General features: G+C 35.5%; 2 protein-coding genes and 1 long non-coding RNA gene across 14 annotated transcripts; all 3 read left to right on the top strand.

Annotated features, from left to right (window-relative positions):
- On the top strand, window positions 2,672–6,122 carry LOC107635336. Of its 10 annotated transcripts, none has more exons than XR_002361975.1 (6): window positions 2,674–2,923; window positions 3,183–3,886; window positions 3,982–4,090; window positions 4,165–4,236; window positions 5,599–5,680; window positions 5,768–6,122. It is a non-coding gene; the product is annotated as an uncharacterized LOC107635336 (long non-coding RNA). The 10 variants fall into 10 exon arrangements; XR_002361977.1 differs by having other exon boundaries at window positions 2,677–3,220; window positions 3,622–3,886; XR_002361972.1 differs by having other exon boundaries at window positions 2,672–3,886; window positions 4,051–4,090; window positions 4,165–5,052.
- LOC107635335 (pentatricopeptide repeat-containing protein At2g36730) lies at window positions 9,814–11,899 on the top strand. Of its 2 annotated transcripts, none has more exons than XR_002361967.1 (2): window positions 9,814–11,433; window positions 11,698–11,899. XR_002361967.1 is itself a non-coding variant. In XM_016338797.2 (2 exons), exon 1 carries the CDS (start codon window positions 9,836–9,838, stop codon window positions 11,345–11,347), a length of 1,512 nt encoding a protein of 503 aa, XP_016194283.2. In that variant the 5' UTR covers window positions 9,814–9,835; the 3' UTR covers window positions 11,348–11,385; window positions 11,424–11,585. The 2 variants fall into 2 exon arrangements, 1 of the variants encoding a protein (XP_016194283.2); XM_016338797.2 differs by lacking the exon at window positions 11,698–11,899 and having other exon boundaries at window positions 9,814–11,385; window positions 11,424–11,585.
- Window positions 12,561–16,062, top strand: LOC107635334 (ATP-dependent zinc metalloprotease FTSH 6, chloroplastic). 2 transcript variants are annotated; one of them, XM_021122035.1, is made up of 5 exons: window positions 12,561–13,475; window positions 13,748–14,285; window positions 14,394–14,707; window positions 14,896–15,136; window positions 15,550–16,062. In XM_021122035.1, the coding sequence occupies exons 1-5, from the start codon at window positions 12,886–12,888 to the stop codon at window positions 15,889–15,891; spliced, it is 2,025 nt and encodes a 674-aa protein (XP_020977694.1). In that variant the 5' UTR covers window positions 12,561–12,885; the 3' UTR covers window positions 15,892–16,062. The 2 variants fall into 2 exon arrangements, with proteins under 2 accessions (XP_020977694.1, XP_016194282.1); XM_016338796.2 differs by having other exon boundaries at window positions 12,563–13,475; window positions 13,745–14,285.

Raw genomic sequence — 16,086 nt, 5'->3', positions numbered from 1 at the left:
AAAAATATCTTAAAAAAAAGTTTTAAGCATCTTTATTTTGAATGATTCATGCGGCTAAGTGCTATAGTTAACGTGTGATATATGGCCGTATGGGCACAAATTAAACTAAATAAAATAATGTTTGCTGCTTAAATATCTCCGTATATATATCTAACTAACCCGGCTTTTGGAAAACTTTGAAGCACACACTTTGTGGGTTTCACTACCCTCGTTAGTGAACTAAAGCCATATATGTGGTTACGTAAAATGGAAACTGAAAGAGTCGTACAGGGTTGAGTTTCTTAGACAAGTTGGGGTACAATATATGTGGTGCTCAGAATATCTATAAATCAATGATGATGCTACCTGCTAGTTGCTTCCATCTGATTCTTCAACCTTAGCTTGACCAATAAAATATTACACATTATATCTAAGTGTATGTGTTTAATTTGCTTAATAAAGACATAGTAATGCTTTTAATATTTTGGATTACACATTATCTTTTAATTTTTCTTTGTCAACATTATATTTTGATTAAATGGTCTTAATTCAATAATTCATTCACTAGATAGGCTAGTACAAGCCCAACAATCTTTTAGATTAGGTATTGGTTTGGGAAAGTATTTAGTATGGACTCGGTTGGTTTTGTCAAGTTGCTAGCCCAATTTCCTATATGATGCCAGGGCAAAAATAAAAGAAGTTTGATGCCTTATGAGTATTTTTATTTAAATAAATAAAAATAGATTGAGACTTAAAATTGTAGATGTCTTTAATATAAAGTTGATAATAATGAACTATTAAATAATTTTACCAAAAAAAAAACTATTAAATAATTTAATATATTTTGATTAAATTATCATATAAAAATTTTAAACTATTAATTTTACTTAAAAATATTTGCATATAAACTTCTACCATAAAAATATAATTACTTCCAAATATATGCAAAAGTTGGAGAAGCGGCAAATACTCGCAATTGATATCATTTTGCAATGGGGTATGGGGTTAAAAAAGTAAAATTAAATTGTAGGGGTGCATATGGGATGGGTGAAGTCGGATTTGTTGTGGCACAGATTCAGTTCGAAATATACATCGGGTCTATTTATTAGATTCGAATCTGACCCTAAACCCGATGAAACCAATACACTTTCGGACCACAATTATACCGGGTGAAAATCGGGCCGTTAACATTACATTACGTTGATACCTTCTTGTAAGCTAGCATGTAAAAAGATCCAAATTTTCAAGAATCCAACCATTATTTAATATGGTAAAATTCACTTAGAAAAATATAACAAAAACCAACACTTCTTCAAAATTAAAGCATAACCACAAGCAATACTAATATTGTCTAATAATACCAAATATTTAAATCAATACAAATAACACAATATTATACATTAGTCTAAAGTCTTATGCATTCTAAACATAAAACATTAACTTATAGTCTTATAATGACTAATAACACAAAATATTAATGTTTACAATATTTAAATTCCACATAAGAATAGTCATGATCCATCACTAATAACACAAAATATTAATTGTGTATGATGACCGGGCCACCGGGCCGACTTCGGGTGACCCGAGCTATGGCCCGGACCCGACCCGAAATAATGACCGGGTCTATTTTTGAGACCCTTACCCAACCCTAAACCCGATGAAATCACACCAAATTAGTCCCTAAAATATTCGGGACCGGACCGGACCTTTAGGGCGGACCGGGTCATGTGCACCCCTACTAAACTGCATTAACACAAGCTTACGAAATCAACATATTTCATGCAACTATAAACATATCAAACATATCAAATTGAAAAAATTGAGCCTTTTTTTTTTCATTCAAACATATCAAACTTCATAACAATTTTTGACCATGAAAATAGGAATTTTTTCTAAAATAAATTAAAAAAATATTTATTTTCAAAAACATGTTATTTGAACTTTAATTTTTTAAATACTTTTTCTTTTGAATTTAGGACAAGTTCGTTGCACTCCCGGCGAACTTCAAGTTGAGTACGTCATACTATATAAACCGTGGGTCAATTCAGTTTGTCGCTTTCTTCCTTCCAAATCTCGCTTCCGAATCTACTTTCTTCCTCCTTTGTTTGTGATATTCAAAATTTTCTCTACGAGATTTTCTATCTTTCGACGTCCGTGAAGTTCGTTATCCACTATATCGTCAATTTTAAGTCAGTATATAACATATTAGTTAAAGTTACTGTTTACTGTTTACATGTTAGTTAGAGTATATAATATATTAGTTAGATTTTTTATGTTATTGTTTTCAAGTACAGTTACTGTTTACTGTTTATAACATGTTAATTAGAGTAAGTTATTAGTTAATTGTTAATTAATTTAGTCAGAATAGTTATTTTAAATTCACTACTAGAAAACTAGTTATTATAGACGGATATTTTCAACGAATTTTATCCCACGGAAATACAGAGGAAATTTCAGAGGGATTTTTTGTCGGAAAACAAAAAAATGAATTAGCATAAATTACAGACGAAAAAGAAAATTCGTCGATAATTCCGTCGAAAAAATTAATTTTTTTCGTGGAAAATGGTTATAGACAGAAAATCCGTCTGTAATTAAATAGACAAAATGCTGCGTTTTATTAAATTATTACAAACAAAAAATCTGTCTGTAATTTAAAATCTTCCGTCAGAAATATTGAGTTAACCCTAATTTTATCACCACCCTTATCGAGTTCCATTCACACTCCTGACCTATGAACTCATTTTCACCCTCATCCCTCCCTCTTCAAAGTTGTCGTCGAACGCTTCTCCTCCGGTAGAAGGTGCTGTTGCCACCAACGGGACAGACCGTGGGTGCCTTTGTCATCTGGGGAAGCTCTACTCGGCCCTCTTCGCATCGTTCCCCCTCTCCTCACCGTCGCACGAAGTTCTGAGTTGAGCTCGTGGCGTCACCGTCGCGAAGGGTTCCTCCCCTCCTCGCCGTGCGTCGTTTCTGATTCTCTGCTCCTCGCCGTTTTTGCCTTTGATTTTGTGATTTCATTTTCGATTTTGTGATTGCATATCTGCTTCCTTTAATTTTTTCTTATGTCCTTATCAACCTTTTGGTTTAGCTCTTTGATTTCTTCCGTTAGAATTTGTTCCTGCAGAATTTGATTTAGTTAGTTGCTTTCTGATGCTTAAGTTTTTTTTAATGGGAATAATCAAGTAATCTATCTTTTCTAGGGTTTGGTGGCTATGCCCAAAGCTGACTTGAGTTCACTGTGAGTCACTATTAATTGCCACAAGCTCTTCTCTTTTTTTTCTTTATTTGTTTGTTTGGATCTTTAATTTCGAGTAGCTGTGCTGTGATTTATGATCTATTCCACTCTTGGTTTCTTTTGATGCTGTTTTTCTTCCTCTAAGATTTTTAATTGTTCATTGTGTGAGTTGTCAAGCTGGGTCAATTCGGTTTTTTTGTGTCTAGGGTTTAGCAACTATGCATTTTAGCTTCCTTTGCATTTCTATTCTTGGATGTGCATAAGAATTTCGTTTCCATTTGATATTTGGGTGACTAACATTCCCAAATTGCTGTTGTAAAAATAAAAGGCTTTATTTTATTTATATTTTTAAATGTGGATGGATTTTTTCTGTTGTTGGAGTTGAAAATTGTCATCTGTTTTAGGGTCTTCCAGCTAGTTAGGGATTCTAGACATGGATAAGTTCACATCTCAAGGAGAAAGGGTAGGTGATATTTTGTTTTGTGGAGGGTAAGAGTGTAAGACTAAGCTACTGAAGTGACCATCACTGCAAGTTGGAGATATACCATGTAATTAGAGGAAGAAGAAAGATTTTTGGTATATGGAAAACAATGTTCTGTTAGTATATCACAAGTAGAAAACTTCTCGTGGTACTTTTGGCTATTTGAGAGAGCAATAGATAGGGAAGAGGTATTCTTCTTTCTCCATCATCATCTTCTCCTTCAATTCTTAATGTTTTCTTTTTTATTTATTTAATTGATTCATTTATGTTGTTTTCTCTTCAGACACTGCATTTTTATGTTCATATAATTGTTGTGAATTGAAGCATCTTCTCTTCCTCAACTTAATGACAGTTCTGGAAAGCAACTTGCAGAGGATGTTGATTTTGAAAAGGTATATTGCTTATCTATTCAAAGTCACTTCTCTCTTTTCCATTGAACTCATACATTGATTTCTTACATCAACAGCTTGTCTTCCTAATTGTTGGATTCTCAGGAGCAGATATAAGAAACCTTGTCAATGAAGCAGCAATAATGATGGTGAGTTTTTGCTGCATTTGATTTTATTCTTTGTTGTGCTACTAACTTCCAGATTTAGACCTACTGTATGCAACATCATGGTGGTGTCTTCCGTGTGACTTTAATATGTCTGTAGTTGAAGGAAATGTGATTAATCACAGTTAAGAACTATAGGTTTTTTGGTAAGGGGAGTTAATGTACAAATGATAGAGTTGATGCATTACAAAACATTTAAAGGCTGCAGCATCTATTTGTTTTTTAATCTGAGAAGGCTTGAAGTGAGTTGGAGCATAGTCCAACCTTCTCATTCAGTTTATGAGAATTGACAGTCATGTATTTTTCATTTATAGTAGGAAATTGTTATAGAGAAACAAAGCCTTAACCTAGTGTTTTTGAGTGCTAGTAGTAGTTATGAAAGCCCAGGCCCATGAATAGCCATAATCAAATCCTTGCATAGCTTCTGGTCATCTTGTATACAGTTTACATGGTAAATTCCCCTTGCTGCTCTTCCCTCTGTTACTATATTAGTAAGCAAATAGAAGATGCAAAATTAAAGCTTCTATTATTGGCTGCATGTGAGGAAAGGGTATTCAAAAATTTCTCAGCAGGACATTGTTGATGTATTAGATAAACAACTGCTTGAGGGTATGGGTGTGCTTCTCACTAAGGAAGAGCAACAAAAATGTGAAGAAAGTGTACATGTATTACCATTAGTTCTTCTCATTCTGAATTGGTGATAGTGAAACATCTTGTATATTGAACTCATTACTGTAATTTCATGAAACATCTCCTCGGTTTGACTGGCATGCATTTTCGCAGCTCCTACCTGGTGGTAAGGTATGCTATCTTGTTACAGCAATATGCAAAATGATCATATTGGACTTTTGCCATTTCTTTTGCTTTTGCTCATCATCTCTTCCTATCAAAAAGCTTTAATTGTCAGATATAAAAATGAGTTGTTTAACATGTTTAAACCTCCTGCCTACACCAGAGTCCTTTAGGCTTGAAGCAAGGAGAATGCACAAGCACACTTACTTTGTGTTCGAATATAACTAATTGATTTTATTCAAAAAAGGGTGCTGCCTAATATAACTAATTGCTCATCATCTCTCCCTATGCTTGCTCACAATACTCATTTTCTTTTCTTCAAATTTTCAGGATAGCCCACTCAATGATATTGATAAATAGTAAATACATACCTAGTTGTAGAATTTCTTATATGATTTGAGTAATTAATTCTCATATATTTGATTTGATTAGTAGGATTCAGATAATGTACTAGTCATGCCCTTCTGATTAGTTGATAATTGTTTATTAGATTTTAGAATGCTGATATTCAATAATGTATATTAATTAATCAAATAATACTATTATAAATTGCAGTGTCAAAGCAACTATGGATAGGTATAAGAAATCATGTTCAGATTCATCTGGTGCTGGATTTGCTTCCGAAATTAATGTTCAGGTATATGTATAGAACATATTATTTTATATATATTCCATGATAGCCATAATTATCATTATATTAATTAAATTACATTATATTTTGCAGTATTACCAGTAAGAAGCAGAAAAACTATGTGCCCAAATTAGTAACCTGCAGAATAACAAATTTTGAATGCTATCGGGAGTTTGAGACAGATATTTCAGCATTTCAACTAGAAATAAAAAGAGTCAATAAATTTCGGTCTAGATCCAGCAAACTTGCCTTCATGAAGCAAAGAAGCAGTGTTAAGGATGATGTTGAATTGAAGAATTAGAATATGTAAATTTTGGTCTAGATTCAGCAAACTTGACTCCTGCATGTCTCTTTTTATATTTCTTGATTTGGTTACAGAATTACCATGCAAACATTAATATTTTAATTTGTTTATGACTTGCTTGTTTATAGTACTTTTCTTTTAGTTTGATAATACGATGAATTTATTTTTTGAAATATTATAAATATTCGAATACAAATTAGATAAAAATTTGTATTAAATTTATATTTATTTTGTTTGAAAATAAGTTTATTTTGTAATTGAAAAAATCTAAAAAAATTCTATTTTATCTTACTGACGAATTTACAGACGGATTTTTTGTCTGTAATCAAAGTGTGCGATGATCTTCCAAGGTTCAAATTACAGACGAAAAATTTGTCGAAAAATCCGTCTGTAATTATAAACGAAAAATTCGTCTGTAATTATAGATGGAAAATCTGTCTGAAAATCCGTCTGTAATTACAGATGAAAAATCCGTTTGAAAATCCGTCTATAATTACAGACGGAAAATTCGTCGGAAAGTTCGTCGCCTTCAGGAAATGGATGGAGAATTTACAGAGGGAAAATCCGTCGGTAACTAGTAAAAATCCGTCAGTAATTTTTCGACGGAAAAAAATCTGTCGGTAAATAATTTCCGATGGAGCTTTTACAGAGGGACAAAATCCGTCGGTAATTTCGTCGATAAACAAAAATCCGTCTGTAATAAAGACTAAATCTGCCTGTAAATCTGTCTGTATTAATCCATTTTCTAGTTGTGATTGTGAGTTAGATGGTAATTAGTTGAATAATTAGTTAGATTAGATTAAAATGATACATAGTAAAATTAAGTTATCAGTTAATTATTGATTAGTATGTTTATAGAGTTTGTTGAATATGTAATTGGATTAGATTAGAGAATAATACATAATTAGTAAAATTAAGTTATGAGTTAATTATTTATTAGTATATTTATAGAGTTAGATGACGGTCTCATGTAGTTAGTTCACATTTTAATTAGTAAGTTTATAAACTGATTAAAATGTAAAGTAGACAATTAGTTAGTTTAAATATGTCTTTTAAAAATTTAGTTAATGTAAAAGGAACTGAGTTCAATTTATATTATTTTATTTTACTAGATTGTAGTTAGATGGAGCAGCAGTTATTGGGGTATGAGCATATGCTTTATAGATTGGATCAGGTTGAGCACATTGCCGACAGACTTGATCGAGTGGTACATTTTTATTACTCTTGTTTATTATATTGTAATAAAATATGAATTTGTAATTTTATATGTTGACCCTCTTTTTTCTAACTTATTTTTTTGGTTCGGTAGGCGCCTCGGATCTTGCACACCCGACAAAATTTGATGAGATGTCCGCCTGAGCAGATTAGGCCATATCTCAGGCGAGTCGAGTTTGAGCATGTGGCGTATATAGTGGAGTTTGATCACGATTGGCCATTGACGTCAACGTTGATAGAGAGGTGGAGACCTGAGTCCCACACGTTTCATTTGTCATGTAGGGAGATGATTATCACCTTGCAGTACGTGGCCTACCAGTTGGGACTCAGGATCGATGGTGATCCTATTAGTGGTTGCATCAGTGGGTAGGAGCAGCACCATGATGGACGGTCCATTGAGAACTTCTGCTAGCAACTACTGGCGTTATTCCTGGCCCAGAGGATAGACAGTTACATACCAAGTGAATTGTCAAACTGACATGGTTTCATAATACTGTCTACGGAGAGTTGGAGCAGGACACCACTGAGGAGCGCCTATTGCGGTACACGAAAGGGTATATCATGCAGGTGATCGGGGGTATCTTATTCCCATATGCATCTGACTCTTGGGTATACATCAGGTGGCTCTCCCTGCTAGAGGACCTTGAGAAATGTGGTAGGTTAATGGAGCTCGGCTGTGCTGGCATGGCTGTACCGTTAGATGTATCGTGCCACGGAGCTAGCATAGTCAGTGCAATCTGGGTGGTTGTGTCAGTTTGCTGCTTTCTTGGACTTATCACCATATTCCACTGCTACGATCAGATGGATTTGATACTCTTCGATTTCCGCTAGTTGAGAGGTATTATTCATTTTTGTACTTTTCTTCATTAGTTAATGAAATTGAGAAATAATGTGTAATCATTCACGGTATTATAGGTGGATTGAGTACCGTCCAGATAATGCCAGAGGCGAGCACAGACTTAGGCATTACAGGCGTATGCTGAACCAAGCCAAGGCTATGTCACAAGTTGCACCTAAGTACCTAAAAACCCATCAACAGTTAGCACATGTAGATGGTGTCTTTATACATAACTAACGATAATGAAATGAATCTTACCGGACAAGTACATCTGCATAGCGAATAACCAAAGAGAAAGCTCGTTGTATGACTCCTCCCAATCATCATATATTCTAATAACGACTCTCTGCTTTGCAAGCCAAACCTTTATATAGAACGCCTTGTAATCGAAGTGATTCTCCACACCTCCTTGCAGAATCCTGATGCTGGTTGTTGGATTTGCTTTGACCATTGTGAATATGTGTTGAGCAATCACCTTTGAATCCAACCTACGATGGTCTTGACCCATGGATATTTGCATGCAAGTATGAGGACTATTGTATCTCCTAACCTCCCATTTTTCTTATTTTCGACGATATGCTATGCGTATGTTCCAAGAGCAACTGGACCCGAACTACTGTACATCATACCTCAACTGGTCACTCTCTAGTGTTTTATACTCTACAGCCCTTCTGATACTATACCTCTTAACTACCAACATGACTTCTTCGTTGTTCTCAAATTATTGTTCAACCTCGAACTCATTACTTGGATCCTCTTCAGGGCCTCCATGGATAAACAACCAATCCGAAGTCATTGCATCGATATTCAACCTGGAGAAGTGATTGCCAGTCATATGGTCGAGAAATGGCAGGTTGCATCAGAGCGATTTGTGTGTCACCGTAATAGTTCATCTCTTCTTTCTCGTCACCATCCTCAGAAATTTCCATTGGTTCATCATCAGCATCGTCTCCATCATTAGGGTTAACTTCATACGGATCCATCATCAGATCCCTGATAGCAGAACCCTCATGACTTTCAATATCATCTTCCATCATGTCAGCTTTACCAAGTTCAATGTTTGAGCCCTATTGACTACCTTCGGGTGGCATATTTAGATTGACCATCGTCCTTCTAATATTTCGTCTAACAGCTCCACTTAACAGACTATCATCAACAGTATCCGCAGATGATCCTCGTTCACCTAACTCAACGAGAAACACTAATAATTCCAACAGATAAACATTTGTTCATTGGTTATACCGTGACTTTTTAAGACGTAACATCAGAAATATTTCTTAAAACCACCGTGGTTTAATAAACATAATAACAATAAAGCAAAGACAACTGTAGCATACCTTTTATAAAACAAATTGTCATATACTTTGGTTTGATATTTGTAGTAAACGTTTTTACTCTTTTTATGTGTTGTTGTCCAACGGAATGCAACATCAAATTCTTCAATACTGTTAGACTGTTGACTTCTGGTGTTAATGTAAGTAATTATTGATTGTCCAAACTTAAAAACAATAGAACCTTTTTCATCAGACATTATTTCACCATCATAATAAATGGATAACAATAGATCTTTTGACATTGTAAAAAAAAAATGCCAAGATAAGAAATAAAGAGGAGAATGAAATTGTAGTTTTGAGATTCGTTCTCCAGCAACCATATTTTTAGTTTGAAAACTTCACTTAAAGTTCGTCGGAATATGCGAGGAACGTATCTAAAAAATTAAAATTCAAATAACGTGTTTCTGAAAATAAATATTTTTTAAAATTTAAAAATCTATGAAAGTATCCAGAATTTTAATTTTCTTGTAATGTTTGGTGAAATGCGTGTGCCGCTTCCACTTCCCCTCTCTACAAAGCAACAATGCCTCACTCTTCTCTCACTCTGTTCTTCCATCACCCAACTCCACCAAATCCAAGCTCAAACCCACATCAATGGCCTCTTCCAAGACCCTTATGTCCTCTCCCAACTCATCTACTTATCTTCCCTCTCCTCCTTCGCCAACCTCACCCACGCAAAAACCATTCTTTTTCGTTCCCCCACCACCCCATCACCCATTTCATGGAACATCCTCATCAGAGCATACGCAACCACTGATTCTCCGCTTGAATCCATCTGGGTATTCCGCACATTCCGAAAATTGGGTGTGAAGCCCAATAAACTCACTTACCCTTTTCTGTTCAAGTGTTGTGCTATGGCTTCTGCGCTTTCTGAGGGAAAACAGCTGCATGCTGATGTTATCAAGTTTGGTCTTGATTCTGATGTGTACGTTGGGAATAACATGGTTAACTTATATGGGTTCTGTAAAAAGGTTAAGGATGCAAGGAAGGTGTTTGAGGAAATGCCGAACAGAACTGTCGTGTCTTGGAACTCAATTATGACTGCTTGTGTTGAGAATCATTGGTTGGGAGATGGGATTCGGTACTTTTTTAGGATGCGGGGTTGCGAGTTCGAGCCAGATCATACTACTATGGTGCTGTTGCTTTCTGCTTGTGCTGAGTTGGGTTACTTGAGTCTTGGAAGATGGGTGCATTCCCAATTGATTTTGAGAGGAATGGTTTTGAGTTGTCAGTTAGGTACTGCTCTTGTTGATATGTATGCAAAATCAGGGAATTTGGGTTGTGCTAGGCTTGTTTTTGAGAGAATGGAGGAGAGGAATGTGTGGACATGGAGTGCAATGATTTTGGGATTAGCCCAACATGGGTTTGCAGAGGAAGCGCTTGCATTGTTTGCTGAAATGTGTGAAAATCATAGCATATGCCCCAATTATGTGACCTATCTTGGGGTTCTATGTGCTTGCAGTCATGCTGGGATGGTGAATGAGGGTTACAAGTACCTTCGCGAAATGGAATATGTCCATGGGATCAATCCCATGATGGTACATTTTGGAGCAATGGTTGATGTTTTAGGTCGTGCCGGCCTTCTTAAAGAAGCTTACGACTTTATACAGAGGATGCCTATTGAGCCTGACCCGATTGTGTGGCGTACGCTGCTTAGCGCGTGCAATGTTCATGATGCTCAGGACCATGCAGGGATAGGGGATAAAGTGAGGAAGAGGCTGCTTCAGATGGAGCCAAGGAGGGGAGGGAATTTGGTTATTGTTGCTAACATGTATGCTGAATCAGGGATGTGGGAGAAAGCGGCAAAAGTTAGGAGAGACATGAGAGATGGAGGTATGAAGAAGATGGCTGGAGAGAGTTGTGTTGATTTAGGGGGTTCCATGTTTAAATTCTATGCAGGTTATGATTCTAGCCAAGACTTGATGCATGTTTATCATTTGCTTGATGGATTGAACATGCACTTGAAGATGGTTGATAGTTAATAGTTAACTAGTGTTGGAAATTGCTCTTGAAGAATTGTGGACTTGAATTTAGAACAGGACACATGATAAATTATATTGACAATTTTGTAAGTCAACATTTTCACCATTCATTTGTATATATTGGTTTTTGGATGCTGCCCACACATCTTTTATGTATCTTTGTTATCACTCTATAAATGTTGACACAGTTTCCAATATCAGTTTAGCTTAGAAATATTGATCTGTTCTTATTGCAAAATATTTGTTTCATTTCACAAAGAATTTCAATATTTTTAGTGTAATCCCTTGAAAATTTGTCATTCATAATCTTTCCTTCATTTTTAGATTTGTTTTTGTGGATGATATTTCAGGCCTAGTTCCAGTAATTAATACTTATCCAGAATTTAATCAAAATTTCCTACAACGCAATACCTTACTCTATACTCAAGCTAAGTGGTGGGTGCAGGCACAATGTATAGCTAGCTCATTAGTCATAAGATATGATGAAAAGATCAATGCTTGGAATTTATTATGTAAGAACAAAAGGATCTGAGATGATAAGTTGATAACTTTTATAGTTCTTTTTCAAGCCAAACACTTGTATTAATTTCTGTTTTACATGATTTATTGATTTTTCGTCTTTTCACATGTCATAATGCCTTCTGTAAATACAAAAAAATAAGATGTTCTCAATTATGCTTTAGAGTTAGGTTAATAATTTTCATATTAACTTCTTGCCTTTTTGGTGCTTTGTTTATTATTTCATTTAATTTTTAATGGCAACTCTACTTTATTTTATTTAAATATATTGATTTTCTTAAGTCTTGGTCTTTTGGATATGAACTTCTAAGCTAATTCACAATTCTATATTCAATTATCCATAGATTAATCAAGAAAAAGAAAACACCATGAAAAATTAAAGTTATAATGCAGACGCTGAAATTTTGTTGTTTTTTTTCCAAGGAAATTCCATTAAAGGCATAAATTGGGAGAATAAACTAATATAGCAGCATTCCAATATTTTTTTTATTAACATAAATATTCCTCTAGAAAAGCCCAAGTCACATCCATATTCTATAAGTCAAACTTAAAAATATAAACATTTAATAAGGTGGCGACATTTTGATGCAGTCTAAACAATCCACTGTTACCACTTCAACTTCTTCCAAGTGTGTGGCTGTGACTTGAGATTATGTTTTTATATGCCACAATATATCTTCTACAGTCACACTCTTTTTTTGCACTTTTTAGCATCTCTGTTCTAAGCATGCAAAGGAAAACAAAAGGGCCAAAGAACAGAACATAGAAGACCCTTCCTGAATGAAAAACAAGACAAATATAACACAAAATCCTCCAACTCAAATGAAAATTCCATGTTGAAACTGCTAGAACCTTCCCATTTTCTCTCTTTTTAAAACAAACTTTATTTATTACCACTGACCTCCAGATCAAACTATTCAAACTGGTTAATCCACTGAGGAAATCAGAGAGTGCAACACAATACTATAAGAAAGACCCTTTTATTGAATATTCAAGCAAATTTTGTAGTGTTGGCGAAAATGTCTTCTGCTCTATTATCTCTCTCAGTTTCTCCAACTTTAGTATACAAGCCTCAAGAAAGGAAAAAGAACAAAGAGAACAACACATGTCCATCACAACCTTTGTTAGAAACCAAACTCAGCAAGAGGAAGTTGTTACAATCATCTGTTATTGGATTAACTCCAACATGGCTGGGGCTATCTTTATCTTCTGCCAAACCAGCAAATGCTGCAGAACCAGATAGCCCTGAATCTTCAACCTCAACTAGGTTAACATACTCAAAGTTCTTGCAGTACTTGGATGAAGGTGCTGTGAAGAAAGTTGACCTGTTTGAGAATGGAACTGTTGCTATTGCTGAGATATACAATCCAGCATTGGAGAAAATCCAAAGGGTCAAGGTTCAGTTACCAGGGTTGCCTCAAGAGTTGCTGAGGAAAATGGAGGAGAAAAATGTTGACTTTGCTGCTCACCCTATGGATGTAAGTTGGTGGCCTGCAATATTTGATTTCTTGGGAAACTTTGCATTTCCCTTGATATTGCTTGGTAGTCTACTCTTGAGGAGTTCTTCAAATAATCCTGCTGGCCCCAACTTGCCTTTTGGACTAGGAAGGTATGGATTTTAGCATATGACATTATATATGATTTATAGTGTATGATATGATGTTTATAGTTATATGTAAACGGTCCATAACTATATGAATTTTACCTTAAGATATGATATATGATATACTCTGCATCAAAATAAATGTCACTTTGATATTCATCATAACTGCGTTAATTTTAGCATATGATAGGATATTCACCATAACTATATGAATTTTAAAATATGATATGATCAGCATAACTACATGATACACTTTTATTCCATGTTTACTTCAGAAGTAAGGCAAAGTTTGAGATGGAACCAAACACAGGAGTGACATTTGAGGATGTAGCCGGAGTTGATGAAGCCAAGCAAGATTTCCAGGAGATTGTGGAGTTCTTGAAGACACCAGAGAAGTTCTCGGCCGTGGGAGCGAAGATTCCGAAAGGGGTCCTTTTGGTAGGGCCACCAGGGACAGGGAAGACATTGCTGGCTAAAGCAATTGCAGGAGAAGCTGGTGTTCCATTCTTTTCTCTATCAGGTTCAGAGTTCATTGAGATGTTTGTTGGTGTAGGTGCTTCAAGGGTGAGGGACTTGTTCAACAAGGCAAAAGCGAATTCGCCGTGTTTGGTGTTCATTGATGAGTTAGATGCTGTAGGGAGGCAGAGAGGTACTGGCATTGGTGGAGGGAATGATGAAAGAGAGCAAACACTGAATCAATTACTCACTGAAATGGACGGATTCACCGGAAACACTGGTGTTATTGTCATTGCTGCCACCAACAGACCTGAGATTCTTGATTCTGCATTGCTTAGACCTGGCAGGTTTGATAGGCAGGTAATAAAATTTTGTGTTTCATAAGCATGAAATAATTTCTATCTATAATTGAAGTTGAATCCGTGTCAAGAAACACGTCATTAATGTTTATTTTTATTTTGTCTATAGGTTAGTGTTGGATATCCTGATATAAGAGGGAGGGAAGAAATCTTGAAAGTTCATAGCAACAACAAGAAGCTTGCTAAGGATGTCTCTCTTAGTGTCATTGCCATGAGAACTCCAGGATTCAGTGGTGCAGACCTAGCAAACCTCATGAATGAAGCTGCTATTCTAGCCGGTCGCAGGGGAAAGGAAGAGATCACGATGAAAGAGATCGATGAGTCCATCGATAGGATCGTGGCAGGCATGGAAGGAACCAAAATGACTGATGGCAAGAACAAAATTCTTGTGGCTTACCATGAAGTTGGACATGCTGTTTGCGCGTAAGTACATCAAATACTTGTTCATAGTAGATTGATAGAGAAACTTCCAAATGCTCAAGTTCAAAATAGGCTTATGGTTTTAGAGCTATAGTGAAAATTGCCAATTGCTTCATATTGTTACTATAACTCTATTGTTCACTAAACTTGGATCCCTTTGAAGTCTTAAATTTTGAGTTTATATTTTGCAGGACATTGACCCCAGGGCATGATCCAGTGCAGAAAGTGACTCTAGTGCCGAGAGGCCAAGCCCGGGGATTGACATGGTTCTTGCCAGGTGAAGATCCAGATCTTATCTCTAAGCAGCAACTGCTTGCAAGAATAGTTGGAGGCTTAGGAGGTAGAGCAGCAGAGGAAGTTATATTTGGTGAAGCTGAGATAACCACTGGTGCTGCTGGGGACTTGCAACAGATCACCCAAATAGCAAGACAGGTAACTCTTCTTTTTGGGATTTTGGATTTGAATGCTTGAGTTTGGGATGATAACAAGATGGCATGTGAAAAGTTTTTTATTGATAACATAATCAAGCTTTACTTGACTTGGATTGCTTACGCTAACAAGTCAATCTTATGATCTCTGTTATTTGAACATCTAAAAATAGGTGTTATATATACATATAACACCAAATAAGACCTAAGGGTTCATATCAGGTGTTAAAGAATTTTATAAAGACATCCAATCTTGTATTGCTATCTCAACAAAAGTAATCGAGTCAACCATCATTATAAAAGTCTTATTGATGCAAACATCTTATTGGATTACAATATCAAACTCTTATATTAACAACTAATGATGCAACAGTATGAAAATGCATTCTGCTGATAAATGACTCTCCTTTGAAACAGATGGTAACAAGGTATGGCATGTCAGAGATTGGACCATGGACATTAACTGATCCTTCAGCACAAAGTGGTGATGTTGTGTTAAGGATGATGGCAAGGAACTCAATGTCAGAGAAACTAGCTGAGGACATTGATCAGTCAGTGAAGCAGATCATAGAGACAGCATATGAGATTGCAAGGAATCACATAAGGAACAACAGAGATGCAATTGATAAGTTGGTGGATGTGCTTCTTGAGAAGGAAACTCTTAGTGGAGATGAATTCAGAGCAATCTTGTCAGAATACACTGATATTTCTTCAATCAAGACAAATAGAACACCCATCAGGGAGCTCATTGAAGCTTAATCATATAGCTTTGTGTTGTAAGTAAGGACTAGAATTGTACAGTGTATATAGTTATATATAGTTAGTTTATTTTATAGGGTGCTTGAGTTAATTTGATGAATCAACAGGTAGTTTCCTGTTAGTTGGCACAATTTTTTCTTTTCATACATTTTGAGTACAATCTCATATCTCTCTCTCTCTCTCTCTCTCAACTTT

This window comes from Arachis ipaensis, chromosome B04 (assembly GCF_000816755.2).
Source record: "Arachis ipaensis cultivar K30076 chromosome B04, Araip1.1, whole genome shotgun sequence".
NCBI lineage: Eukaryota > Viridiplantae > Streptophyta > Magnoliopsida > Fabales > Fabaceae > Arachis > Arachis ipaensis.
Note: the sequence above shows the minus strand (reverse complement) of the source record. Positions and strands in the feature narration are given on the sequence as shown.